General features: G+C 37.5%; 1 protein-coding gene across 3 annotated transcripts in view; it reads left to right on the top strand.

Annotated features, from left to right (window-relative positions):
* Positions 1 to 22,553, top strand: part of SOS1 (SOS Ras/Rac guanine nucleotide exchange factor 1) — a 131,217-nt gene that overhangs the window by 35,926 nt on the left and 72,738 nt on the right. For 2 of the 3 annotated variants that reach the window (XM_019970034.2, XM_019970033.2), the window contains exons 2-3: positions 16,552 to 16,677; positions 21,872 to 22,003. In XM_019970034.2, coding sequence (XP_019825593.2) covers positions 16,552 to 16,677; positions 21,872 to 22,003 — 258 coding nt within the window. The remainder of the gene's footprint in view (positions 1 to 16,551; positions 16,678 to 21,871; positions 22,004 to 22,553) is intronic. The other variant, XM_019970036.2, reaches the window with a different exon arrangement.

Below are 22,553 nucleotides of genomic sequence, written 5' to 3'. Positions count from 1 at the left end.
GAAGATCCCCTGGAGAAGGAAATGGCTACCCACTCTAGTATTCTTGCCTGGGAAATTCCATGTACAGAAGGGCTACAGTCCATGGATTCACAGAAGAGTTTGACACAACTTAGTGACTAACAGCAACAAAACAATACATGGACATTCAGGTTATTTTACATCTTTTGGCTATTAAGAATAATGTTGCTATAAACACTTGTTTAAATATTTCTTGTGTAGATGTAGTATTTTCCTTTCTCTCAGAGTGGAATTGCTGGGGCATGTGGTAAACTTCATGTTTAATTGTTTGAGGAGCCACCAGACTGCTTTCCTAAGTGGCAGCACCACGTTATACTCCCACCAGCAGTGTGTGAGGGGTCCAGTTCCTTCACAGCCACGCCAGTGCTTAATGATCTTGTTGATTCTAGCCATACTAGTGGAAATGAAGTGATATCTCATTGTGGTTTTTATTTGCATTTTCCTAAAGTAATAATGTTAGACCTCCTTTCTTGTGCATATTGGCCATTTGTTTATCTTTTTTGGAGAAATGTCTATTCAGATTCGTTTCCCATTTGTTAATTGGGTTCTTTGTTATTAATTTGTGAGAAATCTTTATATATTCTGAATACAGATTCCTTATCAGATAAATGAACTGCAAATATTCCTCCTGGTTTATGAACCAGAGCATTCTTACCATATTGTGATTAATATAGAATAGTTAAAGCTTATATAAACTTTTTAATTTTCAGAAAGTGAAAATGTTTAGCACTTGAACTTTTCTAATCATGGGTTCATCATTAATGTTTCAGGGGTTTACTTCGGGCTTGTGCCTTAGATCCGTTCTCGAACATTATTAAGCATTAACAAGTGGTGTGGATGCTGTTGGTTCCTGACCCTCTGCCTTAATGATCCCTGTTAACTATCACAAAATATTAGAAAAATGCTGATAAGTAGCAGTTTCTACTTATCTACTAGATAAATTTAGATTTATCCTCTCTTGTTTGCACATACAATTTGCATATATTTGCATATACAAAGTTTCTTATACTATTGAGCCATGGTTAGTGCCTCAGTTATTTGGTTCCTTTTAAAATTCATGCATACACATACTTTTCTTCCTAGGTTTGTCTTCCTTCAGATCCTCACAGTTATTTGAACTTAAGAAAATAATCTAATAATCAAAGAATGTTAGAACTTAAAAGGAGCTTTACAGATCATCCAATTAATTCCTCTTCTCTTTGCCCAGATAGAAATTAATTAAATCACTTAATCCAAGATTACATAGTTAATTAATGGTAGGTATAGGTAGTTCTTGGGGCTTCCCTGGTGGCTCAGACGGTAAAGCATCTGCCTGCAATGTGGGAGACCCCGGTTCGATCCCTGGGTTGGGAAGATCTCCTGGAGAAGGAAATGGCACCCCACTCCAGTACTCTTGCCTGGAAAATTCCATGGACTGAGGAGCCTGTTAGGCTACAGTCCGTGGGGTTGTAAAGAGTCGTACACGACTGAGTGACTTCACTTTTACTTCACTTTCACTTTCATAGGTAGTTCTTAGTAAATTTATTTCTGATAATTCTTTTTTGAAGGAAAGTACAAATTTATTTCAGCTCATATATTTTTAGTGATTTTCAAATACAGATCTCCTTGGCAACATTTCTTCAGATAATAAAAAGCTTACTATTTTTGGAATGACTTAAAAATTGATTCTGTGCTAAATAGTATCTAATTATTTTACCATGTACCAAAAAACCCATAAATTTAGCCTGGCAGATAATTTGGCTTTTAAAAGTATGATTTATAGGTGTTTTTGTTTTCTCTTTTTCTCTCACCTTTATTAAGGTATAAGTGAGAAAAGTTGTATATACTTTTAAGGTATATAATGTGATATTTTGATATATATTTACATTGTAAATGATTACCACAGTCAAGCTAATTAACATTTCCACCAGCTCACACAGTTATCCTCTTTTTGTGTTGTGAGAACACTTAAGATGTCTCTCAACAAATTTCAAGAATATGATACAGTATTATTGAGTATGGTCATCATGTTGTATATTAGATCTCCAGAACTTACACATTTTGCATTACTGAAGTTTTGTGTAAAGGGGACATTTCCCTTTATGGGTGTCTTTTCTCTTCTGTTTTTAAACAAAGGAAGCATATGAGGAAGAAGATAGATGTTTAAAAATATGTGCTAGTGAAATGTGGGACAGAATTTCATGAATAAACTTATGTAAAACAGAGTACAGTGGGCAGGTTAGTTATTTCCTGGAGACATGTTACACCTATTAGAAAATTCAAAGGCAGTGATAAGAAAAAGACATGTAATAGGAAAAGGATAAAGCTATCTGCCCTCCCTCCCCAACTCCTCCCCACGTGCCCCCTTTAAAAATCTCCCTGGCCAAAGTCTGTGTAAGGGAAGAGACAGTCTTGCTTTCACCAGTCTAAGTTAATAGGCTAATAGATGTTCCTTTTAATATTTACAAAAATACTAAAGTCTCTTTTTTTCGTTTAAAATGAAAGTCACTCAGTCGTGTCTGACTCCTTGGGCTTTTTGACCCAATGGACTTTACAGTCCATGGAATTCTCCAGGCCAGAACACTGGAGTGGATAATCTTTCCCTTCTCCAGGGGATCTTTCCAACCCAGGGATCGAACCTAGGTCTTCCTCATTGCAGGCAGATTCTTTACCAGTTGAGCCATTGTTTAGCCCTTCACTTTAATAGTTAAGCGATCTTTTTTTTTTTACTTTTTGCCCAAAATAGTTAATCTGTGTTGTTTCTTTCATAGGAGTTTGCTTAGCCAAATAGGTAGCTGTATATAAACATCTAGTTTTTTAGACACCAACTGTGAGATGTGTGGAAAGCACTGTTAAACACTAAAAATAGATGGTGAAAGCACTGCTGCCTGCCTGCCTGCCCTTGGTCTGCTCCTGCCTAGGCTTCTATATAGCCAGTGGCCTATTCCAACTATGCTGTAATGTTTCTAAAATCATTTTTATGCTTCACTGTAAAAACTCTTAATTCTATCTTCTTTGAACTGTGAAACAGTTCTGTCCTATGTCAATCTCAGTTTATGTGGAACTGAAATAATTTTTGTCTTAGAACCAAGTATTCCAGTTAAGTCTTTGGGCTTATTTTCATCTTTTAAATTTGCCCTAGATTAGGGAACCTATTACTAAAGTAGGAAATGTAAATCTGCCCCCAATTCAAAAGAGAGTTATTTCAGATAAAAAATTTTGAACGTGGCCTGCAGAATTCAGGTGCTTAAGAGCCACACACTGCCGGGTTGTTAGTTCATATAATCTGGGAAACATGCCTCATTCTAGCCCTTCGTAACTGAGCTGACTTTCCTGCTTGCCTAATCATAGTGTCTCTTTCTCCAGGAAGACTTTTTAGATGAACTCCACTCATCTACCAGTCCTCAAGTAATTTATCAAGAATCCTTAGACATTCTCATGAGTCTGAGAGTTGTTACGAGATTTAAACAACTTTGTGTTTCTCCATAGGTATAGATACTAACGGACTTTCCAGGTGGAGCAGTGGTTTAAGAATCCACCTGCCAATGCAGAGACACAAGAGACATGGTTCAATCCCTGGGTCAGGAAGATCCCCTGGAGTAGGAAATGGCAGCCCACTCCAGTATTCTTCCCTAGGTAATTCCACAGACAGAGGAACCTAGCAGGCTGCCATCCAGGAGGGTCACAAAGAGTTGGACACGATTGAGTTTGCACGCACACACACACATAGATACTAGTACTGTACATCTGAGACCTGGGATCGATCCCTGGGTTGGGAAGATCCCCTGGAGAAGGGAAAGGCAACCCACTCCAGTATTCTGGCCTAGAGAATTCCATGGACTGTGGAGTCGCAGAGTCAGACATGACTGAGCGATTTAAGAGTGTCTATTGGATGGTGAGTTTGAACATGATCATTTTGAAACAATGACAAAACCTTTTTGAAACTTTGTAAGTAGCACATTTGAGCAGCAGTTTAAAATAAAGATTTTAAAAACTGTGTTTTCTGTGATTCTAGGTAGTTCTTTAGAGGGACCTTCATGGAAACTGAGGGGATTGATGAACTAGAGGTAGGGGATACCACACTCTGTTTAACCAGGGCAGCTTTACTCTTACTTGTGTTATGCATTGTTGTTCAGTGTAGATTTCTCTTGGAAGCTTGCCTCTCCCTTCTAAAAGTTGTGAAAGTCGTAGGACTAACAGGTTTATGATTTGGGGTTTTGGAGGGTAAACAGGATGATGTGTGTGGCTGACTGAATTATTATTATTATAGAAGATCTGTAAACAGATCTTCTCTAGTTAGCCTGGTAAGAAGTCCTCAGAAGTTATTAATGATGATTGGGGAATGCTACTCCAGGACATCTTTGACGAATAAGTCAGTAGTTCTCAAGTTTTTGATCTGATAACTCCTCTACACTCTTAAACAATTATTGAGGGTCTCAAAGAGCACCTTGTATATGAGTTATGCCCATGAATTTATATTTAAAAAAAAAACACTTAAATTTATTTTAAAATAGTTAACTCCTTACGTATTAACAATAAATTTTTTTTATAAAATGTATTTCCCCAAACAAAAAATTTAGTGTCATTTTTTACATTTTTGCAAATCTCTTTTTCGACTTCATAAAAGAAACACAGTTTCTGGTAGTCCAGTGATTGAGACTATACTTCCACTGCATGGCACACAGATTCAGTCCCTGGCTAGGGGACTGAGATCCTGCATGTTGCATGGCAAGGCCAAAACATAAAAAATTAGAAAAAGAAGGAACAGATTCTCTTCATTCAGTTGGTTGTGATATGCTGTTTTAGTTGAACTGTATAAAGGAAATACAGCCTCATGGCTGTAAATAGTTGGGAAGGGAAAAGGTTTTTCAGATATTATGAACATTTTTCTTTGACATCAGACCCCACAAGTTTCTTATTTGCAATGTGGAATCTAAAACCGTGGCAATGAACTTTCTTTTTCCTGAACTTAAAGTTGCAATGTACCCTTGTAGAAACCTAACTGCTGCTCCATCACCCTCAAAAGTCGTTAAGTGATCTGGCCACTCCTATCTCTGATCTCATCTCCAGACCCTCTGCTGGCTCTGCTTGCTATTTGTTTCTCTGAACAGTCTCCTTCATTGGGCTTTAGTGCTTGCTGTTACCTCCAACTTCACAGCAAATAAATTCAGTCGAGATCAGTCACTCTGTCCTGTTGGCTCTTTGAGACCTCATGGACTTCAGCAGGCTAGGTTTCCCTCCATCACTAACTCCTGGAGCTTCCACAAACTCATGTCCATTGAGTTGGTGATGCCATCCAACCATCTCATCCTCTATCATTCCCTTCTCCTGCCTCCAATCTTTCCCAGCATCAGCGATTTTTCCAATGACTCGGTTCTTTGCATCAGGTGGCCAAAGTATTGGAACTTCAGCTTCAGCATCAGTCCTTTCAATGAATATTCAGGGTTGATTTCCTTTAGGATTGACTGGTTTGATCTCTTTGCAGTCCAAGGGACTCTCAAGAGTCTTCTCCAACACCACAGGTCAAAAGCATCGATTCTTCGGCACTCAGCTTTCTTTATGGTCCAACTCTCAACATCCATACGTGACTACTGGAAAAAACCATAGCTTTGACTAGATGGACCTTTGTCGGCAAAGTAATGTCTCTGCTTTTTAATATGCTGTCGAGGTTTGTCATAGCTTTTCTTCCAAGGAGCAAGCGTCTTTTAATTTCATGGCCGTAGTCACCATTTGCAGTGATTTTGGAGCCTAAGAAAAGTCTGCACTGTTTACATTGTTTTCCCATCAGTTTACCACAAAGTGATGGAACTGGATGCCATGGTCTTAGTTTTTAGAATGTTGAGGTTTAAGCCAGCCTTTTCACTCTCCTCTTTGACTTTCATCAAGAGATTCTTTAGTTTTTCTTCGCTTTCAGCCATAAGGGTGGTGTCATCTGCATATCTGAGGTTATTGATATTTCTCTCAGCAGTCTTCATTCTGGCTTGTGCTTTATGCAGCCCAGCATTTCGCATGATATACTCTGGATAAAAGTTAAATAAGCAGGGTGAGAATATACAGCCTTGACGTGTACTCCTTTCCTAATCTGGAACCAATCAGTTGTTCCATGTCCGATTCTAACTGTTGCTTCTTAACCTGTATACAGATTTCTCAGGAAGCAAGTAAGGTGGTCTGATATTCTCATCTCTTGAAGAATTTTCCACAGATTGTTGTGATCCACACAAAGGTTCTAGTGTAGTCAATGAAGCAGAAGTAGGTGTTTTTCTGGAATTCTCTTGCATTTTCTGTGATCCAGTGGATATTGGCAATTTGATCTCTGGTTCCTCTGCCTTTTCTAAATCCAGATTGAACATCTGGAAGTTCTCGGTTCAGGTGCTGTGGAAACCTAACTTGGAGAATTTTGAGCATTACTTTGCTAGTGTGTGAGATGACTGTAGTTGTGCAGTAATTTGAGCATTCTTTGGCATTGCCTTTCTTTGGGATTGGAATGAAAACTGACCTTTTCCAGTCCTGTGGCCACTGCTGAGTTTTCCAAATTTGCTGGCATGTTGAGTGCAGCACTTTGACAGCATCATCTTTCAGGATTTGAAATACCTTAGCTGGAATTCCATCACCACCTAGCTTTGTAGTGATGCTTCCTAAGGCCCACTTTGCATTCCAGGATGTCTGGCTCTAGGTGAGTGATCACACCATCATGGTTATCTGGGTCATTAAGACCTTTTTTGTATAGTTCTTCTGTGTATTCTTGTCATCTCTTAATATCTTCTGCTTCTGTTAGGTCCATACCATTTCTGTCCTTTATTGTGCCTATCTTTGCATGAAATGTTCCCTTGGTATCTCTAATTTTCTTGAAGAGATCTCTAGTCTTTCCCATACTATTGTTTTCCTTTATTTCTTTGTAGTGATCAGAGGAAGCCTTTTTTAATCTCACCTTGCTATTCTTTGGCACTCTGCTCTCAATGGGTATATCTTTTCATTCCTCCTTTGCCTTTCACTTCTCTTCTTTTCTCAGCTATTTGTAAGGCCTCCTCAGACAGCCATTTTGCCTTTTTACATTTCTTTTTCTTGGAAATGGTCTTGATCACTGCCTCCTGTACAATGTCTGTAACCTCCGTCCATAGTTCTTGAGACACTCTTGTCGATCAAATCTAATCACTTGGATCTATTTGTCACTTCCACTGTATAATCGTAAGGGATTTGATTTAGGTCATACCTGAATGGTCTAGTGCTTTTCCAAACTTTCTTCAATTTAAGTCTGATTTTTGCAATTAGAAGTTCAAGATCTGAGCTACAGTCAGCTCCCGGTCTTGTTTTTGCTGACTGTATAGAGCTTCTCCATCTTCGGCTCCAAAGCATATAAGCAATCTGATTTCTGTATTGACCATCTGGGGATGGTCATGTGTAGAGTCATTTCTTGTGTTGTTGGTCGAGGGTGTTTTGCGTTCTCCTGGCAAAACTCTGTTAGCCTTTGACCTGCTTCATTTTGTACTCCAAGACCAAACTTGCCTTTTGCTCCAGGTATCTCTTGACTTCCTACTTTTGCATTCCAGTCCCCTATGATGAAAAGGACATCTTTTTTTTTTGGTGTTAGTTCTAGAAGATCTTCTAGGTCTTCACTGAACCATTCAACTTCAGCTTAGTCAGCATTACTGGTTGGGACATAGGCTTAGATTACTCTGATATTGAACAGTAGAGATCATTCTGTCGTTTTTCAGATTGCACCCAAATAATGCATTTCAGACTCTTTTGTTGACTTTGAAGTCTACTCCATTTCTTATAAGGGATTCTTGCCCACAGTAGTAGATGTAATGGTCATCTGAATTAAATTCGCCCCTTCGGGTCTATTTTAGTTCACTGATTCCTAAAATGTCAATGCTCACTCTTGCCATCTCCTGTTTGCCCACTTCCAATTTACCTTGATTCCTGGACCTAACATTCCAGGTTCCTATGCAGCATTGTTCTTTACAGCATCAGACTTTACTTCCATCACCAGTCACATCCACAGTTGAGCATTCTTTTTGCTTTCACTCAGCCTCTTCTTTCTGGAGCTATTTCTCCACTCTTCTCCAAATAAATTAGATATTGTGTTCAGTTCAGTTCAGTCGCTCAGTTGTGTCCAACACTTTGTGACCCCATGAATTGCAGCATGCCAGGCCTCCCTGTCCATCACTAACTCCTGGAGTTTACCCAAACTCACGTCCATTGAGTCAGTGATGCCATCCAGCCATCTCATCCTCTGTCGTCCCCTTCTCCTCCTGCCCCCAATCCCTCCCAGCATCAGAGTTCTTTTCCAGTGAGTCAACTCTTCGCATGAGGTGGCCAAAGTATTGGAGTTTGAGCTTCAGCATCACTCCTTCCAACGAACACCCAGGACTGATCTCCTTTAGGATGGACTGATTGGATCTCCTTGCAGTCAGTCCAAGGGACTCTCAAGAGTCTTCTCCAACACTACAGTTCAAAAGCATCAATTCTTCGGTGTTCAGCTTTCTTCACAGTCCAACTCTCACATCCATACATGACCACTGAAAAAACCATAGCCTTGACTACACGGACCTTTGTTGGCAAAGTTATATCTCTGCTTTTCAATATACTATCTAGGTTGGTCATAACTTTCCTTCCAAGGAGTAAGCGTGTTTTAATTTCATGGCTACAGTCACCATCTGCAGTGATTTTGGAGCTCAAAAAAATAAAGTCAGCCACTGTTTCCACTGTTGCCCCATCTATTTCCCATGAAGTGATGGGACTGGATGCCATGATCTTCGTTTTCTGAATGTTGAGCTTTAAGCCAACTTTTTCACTCTCCTCTTTCACTTTCATCAAAAGGCTCTTTAGTTCCTCTTCACTTTCTGCCATAAGGCTGGTGTCATCTGCATATCTGAGGTTATTGATATTTCTCCTGGCAATCTTGATTCCAGCTTGTGCGTCTTCCAGCCCAGCGTTTCTCATGATGTGCTCTGCATATAAGTTAAATAAGCAGGGTGACAATATACAGCCTTGACATACTCCTTTTCCTATTTGGAACCAGTCTGTTGTTCCATGTCCAGTTCTAACTGTTGCTTCCTGACCCGCATACAGGTTTCTCAAGAGGCAGGTCAAGTAGTCTGGTATTCCCATTTCTTTGAGAATTTTCCACAGTTTATTGTGATCCACACAGTCAAAGTCTTTGGCATATTGAATTAGGCCCACCCTAATAAAGACCCTGCTTTTAAGTATAGTCACATTCTGAAGTAGTAGGAATTAGGACTCCTGATATGAATTTTTAGGGGACACAATTAAGTCCGTAACAGTAATATTGCATACTTTATTCAAGTATTCTCTTACTGATGGATGTTTGCTTTCCAGTTTTTACCACTATGAACAGTGCTGAAGTAAAATCATTTTATGTATATTCTTTTATTTGGTTAAGATAAATCCCAGGGGTGTGTTTTCTGGGCCATAGAATTTATTTTTAATTTTGATAGTGGTTGCTGGATTACTTTTCAAAAAGCTGTTATCAGCATTTCTGCCAGCAAGGTAACAGAATAATCTTTTCTGAACATTCCTGTCAACAATAGGTGTTATTGATCATTTAATTTTTGCTAATAAAATATTCTCTAATTCACATTTCTCTTGATTCTGTCGAATTTGAGGAACATTTCGTATATTTGTATAGGGAAAATTTTAAATGCAAAACTTCAGTAAGATTGTAAAAGTTATTTTAAGAAGAAAAACTTAAACTACCATCTGAATATGTTGCCAGTTCCCACTTAATAATGAATTGAGTTTCAAAAGTTGATTTGTGAATGCTCGTGATTTGAAAGGCACTCTCATGGAAAGGCAGTGATAGGAACAGTGATTGTCAACCTACGCTATAAGGCATGCAGTATAGATAGGATACGGTCCTACTTTATTGGAGGAAAGATATTAATGGTATTTCTGCATTAGCCACCACTTATGTGCTTATGGGAGGTATTGATTAGTTGTATGTAGGTAGACTATTTCGTGTACATTGAATAATAATACATATTCAATTCATAGGAAAGCTTAGATATACTTAAAGACTGTTGCATATACTTTAGTTACAGTGACTACAGTACAAATATATATTTTTGTATTTATTTATACAGAAAATGTTACACTGCCAGATTTTATGACAGCCTTCAGAAGCTGTTTACAACTGATACTCACTAAAGGTGTGTGTGTGAGAGCAGTTACAATATGCATCACATATTTATCTATGTGTTGGGGTGGCATTAAAAGAATAAAGAAAAAAATTCTTTTGTTTATTTATGTGTACTTGATGTCTCATTTCAGTAGACTGAGGTTCAAAATAAGATCCTATTTTTAAAAAGTAAAAGCAAATGGCTGGATCCCTCTTATTAAAATATAAGCTTAGTGAGAGCAATTTTGTGTATCTTGTTCACTGTTCGATCTCTGACATTTAAAATAGCACCTTATACACAGTAGACTTTCAGTAAAAATTTTCTGGATGAGTCCCAGTTTAGGGGGAGAAAGAACTTTTTTCTTCATTCTTTTAATGCCCCCTCCACACACTGATAAATATGTGATGCATGTTGTAAGTACTCTCTCACACACACCTTTAGTGTATATCAGTTGTAGATAGCTTCTGAAGGCTATCATAAAATTTGGCAATATGACATTTTCTATAGTCTTGGATCATTTGAGTACCATTTAGATTCATTTGAGTACCATTTAGATGGAATGGAACACTTTAGCTATAACTGCTATCTTATGGAAGAGAAGTTTTGTTTTGTTTTATACTATCTGTATAGGAAGTGCTACTTCTGCCTGCTCATTAAAGAAATCTCTTTAACAGCCATCTTCTTTGAAATAATAAAAAACAAAGTCTGTATTTCAGGAATTGGTTCTCTGCTTATCTTTAAACATTTATCATTGCCCTTGTTTTCCAGTCAGAGGTTTTTGAAGTATTATTTTGTTTTTAAGGAATTAAAATAATTTATTAGTCTCTTGTGTAAATGAACTTTATGATCCTAATTTGACAGATTTAAGATGTGATAAAGGTTAATCTCTAGAAATTTAGATGAACAGTTCACATCATGCATTATTTTCTATTTAAGCCTAATCCTTTGTTCGATTTATTTACCTGATACGTTTTATTTGACTCTTAGTAACCATCAATGGGAAGATCCCCTGGAGAAGGGAAAGGCTACCCACTACAGTATTCTGGCCTGGAGAATTTCATGAACTGTATAGTCCATGGGGTCGCAAAGAGTTGGACATGACTGAGCGACTTTCAGTTCAATTCAGTTCAACCATCAGTGAATAAAACCGTTTGAATTTTAATTTCTAAGATTTCATGTATCATGCTGCTGCTAAGTTGCTTCAGTCGTGTCCAACTCTGTGCAACCCCATAGATGGCAGCCCACCAGGCTCCCCTGTCCCTGGGATTCTCCAGGCAAGAACACTGGAGTGGGTTGCCATTTCCTTCTCCAGTGCGTGAAAGTGAAAAGTGAAAGTGAAGTCGCTCAGTCATGTCTGACTCTTAGGGACCCCATGGACTGCAGCCTACCAGGCTCCTCCGCCCAGGGGGTTTTCCAGGCAAGAGGACTGGGGTGGGGTGCCATTGCCTTCTCCATCATGTATCATACAACATGTCAACCTTAATATTTTAACTATATGTGACTGAATTACAAGCACTATCATGGTCTGGGGTGTTTTTTTTAAAAACATTAGCATTTCAACACAGTAATTAAATACAGTTGAATTGATTCTACATAATAAATGTTGATTTTAGTTCTGACTGCCTTTATGTTGAATGATTTCTGCTTTAAAAGTTCATGCTCCTGAAATCAACCAGACTCTGTAGCCTTCACTACCACTCGTTTTCACTCTTAATTCAGAGGAAAAGATATTTTATTACTTTTACCCCTATAACACAGAGGCTTTGAGTGTTCCCTGAATGTCAGAGGTTTAGTGTGAAAAACAAAGAGAAAATGATTCTGTAAGTAGATAAACAAGGCCTTGCCTAATGGGAGCGTCAGTAGAGGAAATTTACAAGGGAACAAGTAATTATAATTCAATAAGACAAACCCAGTAACAAAAATGTGATACCTAGTACAAGGATTAGCATAGAGCAGAGTATAAGGCCCATAGATCAGGGGAAATTTTTGATTAATCTCTATATATCCAGCCTGGTATTTAATAGGTTCAATAAATCAGTTAAATGAATGAGATTAATACTGCCTTAGAAAGAGACAAGAAGCAAACAAGTCTTCCCAAATGAGATGAGATCTGGGTTTTGAAAATCAAATAGGTAGACAAAAGGGCAAGAGAATGAATGATAGCCACGGAGAACAGTGTGAAAACTGCATGCCATGTTTCACAAACTGCAGATAGTATGAATTCCTTCAGCGTAAAGTGTAAACTGAAGAGCAGCTAAAGATGGAGCTGTATTAATGAAGAATTATATAATTTCCAAGGGTCTTCTTGAAAAACAACATTTTTTAAAATGTAATCTGATCGATTCACATTTTCTTGAATACTTTCTAAAATGTGTTTTGAGGTACCTAAATCACTTTTTCAAAGCACTTGGGTATTTTTTAAAGTTAATTAGAATTATTGTTAATTAAATATTTTTAATCTTAATATTTCTTACCTCTAGCAATTTAGCTTTATGTCAGATTTTTAGTATATTTATAATATTACATAATACATGGGATCTTTTGTGTAATCGAAGATCATTTTACCCATTTTGAATGGGTAAGATGATTTTACTTGTTCAGATGATAAGATTCATAGTGCTGCATTTACATTTATGGTATGCTGGTGTTACTTAAAAGTATGACCACATACTCAAAGCCAAGTTTTATACAGAGGCCCGCTATATAAATAGATACATTTCATGGACATTCTATTCCTTATGCTGATGGAGCTACTAGACACTCCCCATATGCCTCCAAGGTTTGACAGTCTATGGTTTAGTGGAAAGAGCTTTGCCCTAAATACCAGGAGGCCCAGTTCAGCATTGCTCGTTAGCTATGAGGTTGTGGGTGTCTCCTTTTTCACTTCAGTTCAGTTGCTCAGTCATGTCCGACTCTTTGCGACCCCATGAATCACAGCACGCCAGGCCTCCCTGTCCATCACCAGCTCCCGGAGTTCACTCAAACTCGTCCATCGAGTCAGTGATGCCATCCAGCCATCTCTTCCTCTGTCGTCCCCTTCTCCTCCTGCCCCCAATCCCTCCCAGCATCAGAGTCTTTTCCAATGAGTCAACTCTTCGCATCAGGTGGCCAGAGTATTGGAGTTTCAGCTTTAGCATCAGTCCTTCCAATGAACACCCAGGACTATTTCCTTTAGAATGGACTGGTTGGATCCCCTTGCAGTCCAAGGGACTCAAGAGTCTTCTCCAACACCACAGTTCAAAAGTATCAATTTTTTGGCACTCAGCTTTCTTCACAGTCCAACTCTCACATCCATACATGACCACTGGAAAAACCATAGCCTTGACTAGACAGACCTTTGTTGGCAAAGTAATGTCTCTGCTTTTTAATATGCTGTCCAGGGTAGTTATAACTTTCCTTCCAAGGAGTAAGCATCTTTTCATTTCATGGCTGTAGTCACCATCTGCAGTGATTTGGAGCCCAGAAAAATAAAGTCTGACACTGTTTCCACTGTTTCCCCGTCTGTTTCCCATGAACTGATGGGACTGGATGCCATGATCTTCGTTTTCTGAATGTTGAGCTTTAAGCCAACTTTTTCACTCTTGTCTTTCACTTTCATCAAGAGGCTTTTTAGTTCTTCACTTTCTGCCATAAGGGTGGTGTCATATGCATATCTGAGGTTATTGATATTTCTCCTGGCAATCTTGATTCCAGCTTGTGCTTCTTCCAGCCCAGCGTTTCTCATGATGTACTCTGCATATAAGTTAAATAAACAGGGTGATGATATACAGCCTTTACGTACTCCTTTTCCTATTTGGAACCAGTCTGTTGTTCCATGTCCAGTTCTAACTGTTGCTTCCTGACCTGCATACAGGTTTCTCAAGAGGCAGGTCAGGTGGTCTGGTATTCCCATTTCTTTCAGAATTTTCCACAGTTTATAGAAGGACTGTGTGAAATAACATCTATCAGTTCAGCTCAGTCGCGTCCAACTCTTTGCAACCCCATGAATTGCAGCACACCAGGCCTCCCTGTCCATCACCAACTCCTGGAGTTCACCCAAACTCACGTCCATCGAGTCGGTGATGCCATCCAGCCATCTCATCCTTTGTCGTCCCCTTTTCCTCCTTCCTCCAGTCCCTCCCAGCATCAGAGTCTTTTCCAATGAGTCAACTCTTCTCATGAGGTGGCCAAAGTACTGGAGTTTCAGCTTTAGCATCATTCCTTCCAAAGAACACCCAGGACTGATCTTCTCTGGTTTTATAAATGTGTAGCTGTATTTTATGTGATGCTGGATCCTTAAATAGGAATGTAACCCCAATTATAGCAACTTTTCCAGGACTATCTTAGTGAAACTGGGGCCTGTCTATGTTGTTTTTCATTTGTGAGATATAGGTCTATGTGTAAGATAGTTCTTCTTATTCAACTTTTATAATAAGTTCCTCTCTCCATCCCCCATGTCATAGTTGAGATTTTGGTAGGATAGGCGCAGATATCTAGCCCAGAATTTGGTGTATGGGTCTAAAACTGAGGAGAAAAATCAGATTTGGAGTCATCAGTCCATGGGGCTGTGAAGAGTCAGACATGACTGAGCGACTAACACTTGAACTTTTCATGTAGGTGATAAACATATGGGAGTAAGTGAGATTAGTTAGGGGAAAGAACAGAAGGAGGGAGCAGACAGACAAGGATGGACTCCACATTTGAGGGGTGAAGGAAAATATGTAACTCTAAGAAACAAATGGAAAAAGAAACAGAAATAAAAAGAAGCAGTTGGGATTGTGTGTCACTGATAAGAGAGAGTTTAAAAAATGAAAAATCGAGCCCCCTTCTCCCCCCCACCACCAAAAAAAGCCTGTCATGTAGTTTTAGGGTGCACCTTTCAAGGAAGATTAAGTCAACCTTGAAGGTAAAGGGTGTCTACAAAAACAGTTTAAACCAATGAGGGCATGCAGTTATATGTATAAAAGTAAAACTTTTGTCAAAAGTTCCGTTCATGTTTTGTTTTAAAAAAAGGTTTTTAAAATCTTGCTTAGTGTTGAAGAGGAATCCATTTACAAAGTCTGTTACCTACACACAGAATGCTATGGCTGGTGAATAGAAAGCTGAGAAGCATCTGGGTTCTGGTCTGTACTCCATCCATTATTTTAACTGCTCAAGCACTCAGTCGTCTAATAGGGTGGGAGATCTGTAAACAGATCAGTTATTGTCAGGTAGGTAATTGCTATACCAAAGATGACAAAAAGTTCTTGGGCAAATGATTTACGCCTTTGGGGGCTCCGTTTCTTTACCTGTAAAATAATAATAAATTATTATTTATAGTTGACGTAGCACCCTTCACACAGTTTTGCATTGCTGTAATGTTACTTGCTTCTAATTAAAAAGTATAAGTGCATATATGTGTTTGTATACATATCTGTGTACTTCTAATGTATGTTAAAAAATTCATTATATGGTACACTTGATAAAAAAAAATCTGTCTGTACACTGAGGCTGTCAGGCCCTCAGCTAATGAAGTGTGTACAGTAAGATAGACCATACTAAATGCTCTTGGTTAGTGAGTGCTGTCTACTTTAATCCAGTGAGAGTTCTACCATCCTTTGAAGAGTTGAGCGTTTTTGAAACGTTTGTCTTCTGAATTTTATTTTGCTGCCATTTTAAAAAGTAGGGAGTGGTTTTGACCCATAATGAGTGACAAAGGGATGCAAGGAAAGACTGGCCGGCCGGTTATGAAAATTTAAGTTTTATGAAGAGCGGTGGCTGCGATGCCTTCAAAGAAATGGTTGAGGAAAACGAAGGTAAAGAGTGCGGGGCATTTATGAATAGGTGACCACCAAGTTATCTTCCTGAAGCATGGACAGTCTCTCATTGTCAGAAGTGCCTATTTTGTGTCCTTTGATACAGGGTGCCTTTGTATTCAAGGCATTTATTAGCTTGTATTATGTGCCCTGTACAGTGCTAGTTGCTGGAGTTACTTTGGTGAAAAAAAAAAGATACAGGCCTCTTGAATGTTACGATTTGGTAGGAAAGATAGAGTTAACAAGAGACACATCGGAGGTCAGTTTTGCCCAAGCACTGTATGGAGCCAGTGTTCTAACTACCACTGGTTCTGGACAAAAACCATGTAAACTGCATCGTTTATCTCTAGCTCAGCCTCTCCCTCCCTCTCAGTATTCCCACACTCTAGGATAGGCATAGTTTAAGGAAAAAATTTTGAAATTTTGTAATTAAGTATCTGAATCTCTAGAAACATGTCAATAAGCATGTATAGTGCATGTGACTAGGAAAAAGGTTAAGAATTCAGGCCAGGGAAATAACATTGAAATCTGTATTTGCAAGCCAGACTACGTTCTTGAATACAAACCCCACACTTGAAAAAATTACTTGCTTTGTTTATTTAATCAGATTAAACAAACCTTTAATTACTTTGTGTTTATAGGTTCAGGGGCAAGTTCATCCAACTCTTGAGTCTAGTGATGATGCTCTTCAGTATGTTGAAGAATTAATTTTGCAGCTATTAAATATGCTCTGCCAAGCTCAACCCCGAAGTGCTTCAGATGTAGAGGTATGATTAGTTTTGCCTTGTATCTAATATGTGTGTTTATTGTAATGTCAATATAGGGGGGAGGTGTTTGCTCTTCAGTTCCACACAGTGTCTAATGGTATGTTTAAAATGATGACTAGATTTCTTTTAACTTTGTATTGACTGTCTGCTAGCTTGTATATGTTTTTGCATCAAACTATTCCATTATATGCTTTTAATCTAAAGTCAACTCTTATTGACCTCTAAATACTACTTCTTGATGCTAGAATGACAGATATATTTAAGAGTGGAATATATCCAAGTGTTTCTTTTTTTCTTGTTGTTATTTCTTAAAGTCAGCTATCATTTCAAAAGCATTTCAGCCAATCCTTCAATCTTCAGTGCTCTGTGTATTTTTAGATAGGAAGTGAACCCCTCCCCACCAATTGGAAGGGAGGGAAACATCAAAATTCTAGGAAGGAAGATATCACAAATATGACATGGCTCCTGTCTTTTTATGGCTTGTAGAGTAGTGGAGATACAGGTAGATGTATGGGCAATAACATAATGTGATGTCCTGTGAGTAAAGGGTATGTGGGAAACCATAAAAAAAAAAAGCAAACTAATAATGCAGACTTTGGGGCTTAAGTTTGGATTCTCAGAAGAGCCACCTAAATTGAGTTCTTAAGGAGTCAGGTTTGAGAAGAGAAAAAAAGAAGGTTTGAAGTACCAACTATAGAAAATGGGAGATAGAGCTGGAAATATAAAAGGAGTTTTCTGGCAATGATGTAAGGTCATTTGACTTTGAAGATCTTGAATGTATAGTGTACAAGTCTTTGCATTTCTATGATATTTCTTCTGTGGTCCTTGTGTGGGCTCAAAAAAGACAGTTAAATGGTATTTCACCATGGCTATACAGTGACAGAACAGTAGGGCAAGAGGGTTGTGGAAATTAGTAATAGTGCTTTACAACCCTTTTCAGGACACAACACACTAGAGTGTAATGATGACTGTGGTACACAGTGGCTGGGGAGGAGGTGTGTCTCTGTGTACCCCTGCTGTGTTCTCCTGAGGCAGTTAGCAATTGATATATAGTTATATCCAATAGGAAGCTCAGCTGAAAAGAGCATCAGAGAATCAAATTGGATAAGGGAAAAAATGAAATTTAATAACAGCTGATCTTTGAGCGCTTGCTCTGAACGCTTCTATGTTTATATTTCATTTAAAGTTTTTAATAACCCCATGAAGATGGTACTGTTTTTCCTGTATTAGAGTATGAGGTCCAGAACATAAGTTCTTATTCACTACCAAACCCCCAGCACCCAGAACAATGTCTGGCGCTGAGAAGGCACTCAGGAAATATAGTTTGAATGAATTAATGTGGAAACTGAAGCATAGAGAGGTTAAATAAGTTGCCCATGGTTATAGCTAGTAAGCAGTGAAGCCAAGACTCTCATCCAGAAAGTCTAAACTACCGGGCATACATTCCAGTAAACTATTCTGTCAGTTAGGAGAGGGGCGGGTAGATTGGAAAAACATGGAGGGAACAGGGATTTCCCAATAAGATCAGAGAGTTGATAACACTAGAATACCTGATAGAAATAGAATAGATTGGGATCAGAGACAAAGTTGTTAGGATTTAAGATTCTTAAGGTAACAGTTCCAAAAGCAGGATGTCAGAGATTAACTGACCATGGGTGAGTGGGTCTCTCTCTGGATTTTCTATCCGCATTCAGTGATCTGTATTTCTGTTTTTGTGGCAGTACCGTTATTGTTTGGATGACTATAACTATGTAGTATAGTCTGAAGTCAGGGAGACTGATTCCTCCAGATTTGCTTTTCTTTCTCAAGATTGCTTTGACTATTTGAGATCTTTTGTATTTCCATACAAATTAAAAAAAATTTTTTTGTTCTAGATCTGTGAAAAATTGCATTGGTAATTTGATAGGGATTGCATTGAATCCTGTAGATTGCCTTGGGTTGTATGATCTTTTGACAGTATTGATTCTTCCGATCCAAGAACACAGAATATCTTTCCATCTGTTTGTGTCCTCTTTAATTTCTCTCATCAGCGTCTTACAGTTTTCAAAATACAGGTCCTTTGCCTCCTTCAATAGGTTTATTCCTAGGTATTTTATTCTTTCTGATGCAGTGATAAAAATGGGATTGTTTCCTTAATTGTTATTTCTGATCTTTTGTCATTAGTGTATAGAAATGCAACAGCTTTCTGTGTATTAATTTTGTACCCTGCAACTTTACCAAATTTATTGATGAACTGTAGTAGTTTTCTGGTAGCATCTTTAGGATTTTCTGTGTATAGTATGATGTCATTGCCAAACAATGACAATACTTTTTTCCCAGTTTGAATCCCTTTTATTTCTTTTTCCTTCATCTTAGAATTTTCTTTTTACCCTGTGAACTATATCCTTAAATTTTATTTTTTGGCTTTCCTTTTCCTTTCATTTTTTTTTTCAACTTTTTTTCTTTTCCTTCATTCCTAAAGAATCTTTGTAGTTTCTAATAAGTTTGTCACTCACATTTAGATTTCCAAAGTGATTTCTCATTATTTTCTACCTTTCTAGGCAGAAAAAAAAATTCTCCTACACATTCTAAGCCTTTATTAATAGCACTTTAAAAGTGCCTCCGGGTCTGAATATTTGCACTCAAGTGCATGTATAAGAATTTTCATACAGCCTAGAATGTTTGTATTGGAATTAATCTTCAAGATTATCTATCTAGGCACCTTTATTATGTAAAGGAAAAGACAGGTTCTGCTAATGAGACAGAGCTGAATTGTGAACCTAGCTCTTTATATTTTATTTTTCCCAAGGCCACTAAATGTCAGTCAAAGTGGAGAGTCTCAATTTAAAGCAAAACTGTTAATCTTGAAAGTGGCAGAGTAATAGACTTTAATTCATGGGTCTTTTATTGACCATTTCTCCTTGGGCTTCTTTACCTTAAATTATATAAGATAATTGTAAAAAGAAATTTTATTTTGCTCTGGAATTATAATTAAATTTTCCACGACAAGAGATAAAGTATTTCCTTCATTCTGGCCTTTTTCACAATCAAGGCATCTTTTTAACCCTATCAGTCTTTCCCATGACCTTTGGTAGTACTTCTCAAATAAACAGTCTAGTAGTATACTAATAAATAAGTTAAAAATGTTTTCCTCATCATTATTATTTTCCCTTTCTTGCCTTTTCTTTTATCGTTCCTGAGACTTTCCTTCCCCTTCTTTTCAAAACAGTAGATCAACTTGGAACTAGGTGGATAAAATTGAGATGAGAAGGGATTGCTGTTGTGTTTTCTTTCTCTTCTACCTCAACCGCTGCCTGCTGTTTGCCTCTGTAATTCTACCAATGGTTTGTTTGTTTTTTTCAAAGATGTATGTTAAGTGTATTTAGAATTGGTAGGTTGAGTTCAGCTTCTGTATTACTCTCGGTTATCACCTCTTATGCCCAACTAAATTTTTATAAATGAATAGGAAAAATCAGTGCATTGCCTATAGTAAAAGAAAGTTTTATTTTAAGAAACTTTGTTTCAGTTTACTATGTATGTGATTACAAGGGTGTGATCCAAAATGTATTAAAGAAAGAAAGTGAAGTCGCTCAGTCGTGTCCGACTCTTTGCGACCCCATGGACAGTAGCTTGCACCAGGCTCCTCCGTCCATGGGATTTTCTAGGCAAGAGTACTGGAGTGGGTTGCCATTTCCTTTTCCAATGTATTAAGAATTTATTATTTCTTACTATGCATTGAAGTTTGCCCACCTCCATGCCTGCCAGTGAGCTACAGGGTTATACTATTATAAGGTTTGTAATCATGGTTATACCTATACCTATTCAGTTAACCATGGGTTAAACCCATCAATATGAAATTTTTAATTGAGAATTATGGTAAAGTTAGTCCAAAATCTCTTAATCGTAATTTTTGGATTAGCAAGTGTATAGTAGTGACTTGGAAAAAAGGAAAAGAATTCTTGTTTTGAACGTTCCTTTCCAACCTTTTCCCCATTCCTTTATTATTCCTTTTTCGCTTGCCAAACTCCCCCAGTATTTTGGGCCTTTGTATTGCCTTTATTATATAGGTTATAGTATCCTAGCAAATAGCTTTTCAACTAGACATTTGAAAAAGTTTGTTAACTCCATTTTTAACTACAGTAATTTTTTTTATTAGAATTAAAATGATCACTTCTTACATTTGACAGCTGACATTGCCTTAGATGAAGAGAAAATTTATTAAACTTAAGTAGGTTAAACTATTCTCAATTCATAAATTTGTTCATAACATGTCCTGGAGTTACTGTGTCCTTTTTCCTACAGAATATCACATAACGATCTTTTCAATAGCAATTGCTAGGACTTTCAATTTACATTTATTGTAATTTTACCTAATAATTTTTACATATTACTGGCTAAATATGGAACAATTCAAAATACGTGTTAAAATTATGTAGTAGTGACCTCTACTGGTTGTAATTATGGTATCCTGAAAGTGGATTTTAGAAACTTCAGAGGTTGAAAGTACCTTTTGTTTGAAATGAATTATATTAGTTTACTAAAGTCGGGAAATTCAGCTTTTACAGTAACATGAGTTCTTTACCTTTGAATGGGAATTCTAACCGAATGAGTGCTAGACATTAAAATGAAGTATCGTGATGAAAATTAATGACCTGTGGAAGATGCAGACTCTAATGATAAAACTACAGTGTATTAAAGTTGGCTGTTACTAATGTAAACCTTGATTTCCATGCTTTACAAATAGTTTTGAAATCAAGTACCTTTTTGCATGATGGATAAAGAAAAACAATTCTTACAAGTTTCAAGTGCAAAATGGTATTTTAGATTATAATTGATGTTGAAAGAAAGGACAAATGAAAGTTGAATTTAGATATTTGCTTTTTGAACTTAGATCTTGTTCCTTGAAAATTTATGTAATAATGTTTTAAATAGCTTCTGCTCATTCTTATTATCAGCTTTATCATGGTGAAGTAGAAATTCAGAATATGATGTCCCCCCATTAATAGAAGGAGCATTTAGACTCTTAATTGCCTAATTAAGAAACTAGTACTTTGGCAGTTATAGTTGTCTCTTAGTTTAGGTATGTTTGTAGTATAAATTATACCACATGTGAAACACCTGCTTTTGGTATTCTTTGATTTTTAAAAGTAAATTATAAGTGAAGAACACTATTTAATATATTTGTTGCTTAGTTTTTATTTTCCTATTTTCCAAGGAACGTGTTCAAAAAAGTTTCCCTCATCCAATTGATAAGTGGGCAATAGCTGATGCCCAATCGGCTATTGAAAAGAGGAAGCGAAGAAACCCTTTATCTCTCCCAGTAGAAAAAATCCATCCTTTGTTAAAGGTAAAGCTGAAATACTACCTTCTTGCCTCTTAAAAGCAAAATAAAACCCATGATTTTCAAGCACAAGAAATATATATTATGGATAATAGAGTCAACTGAAGAGTGACATTCTCTCTTTTTAGTTTTTCCAGGAGTTTATGTCATGGGGAGGGATGATATAATAGGAAAGTATATGTTCAGCAACATGATTTAAAGTAGTTTCATACCCACAGTAATCATCAAATTGAAAGGACTAAGAAAGTTATAATTGTGAATTTTGTTAATCTCAGATGTTACCAGAACCTCAAAGAGTTTGCAAAACTCCTTTTTCTATTGGCTAGACATACTTGTCCCTATAAATCCTTCAGATTTTAATCCTTCACATCATTAGAAGTGTAGGGACCTCTGTAAGATTGCCATAGGGCCATGTGTCATCTTTGAACAAAAATTCCATAAAGATCACCTATACTATCTAGTCTTGCTGTGCTTAGTCTCTCAGTCATGTCCAACTCTTTGCAACCCCATGGACTGTACTGTAGCCTGCCAGGCTCCTCTGTCCATAGGGATTCTC

Source organism: Bos indicus, chromosome 11 (genome assembly GCF_029378745.1).
Source record: "Bos indicus isolate NIAB-ARS_2022 breed Sahiwal x Tharparkar chromosome 11, NIAB-ARS_B.indTharparkar_mat_pri_1.0, whole genome shotgun sequence".
Taxonomy (NCBI): Eukaryota; Metazoa; Chordata; class Mammalia; order Artiodactyla; family Bovidae; genus Bos; species Bos indicus.
Note: the sequence above shows the minus strand (reverse complement) of the source record. Positions and strands in the feature narration are given on the sequence as shown.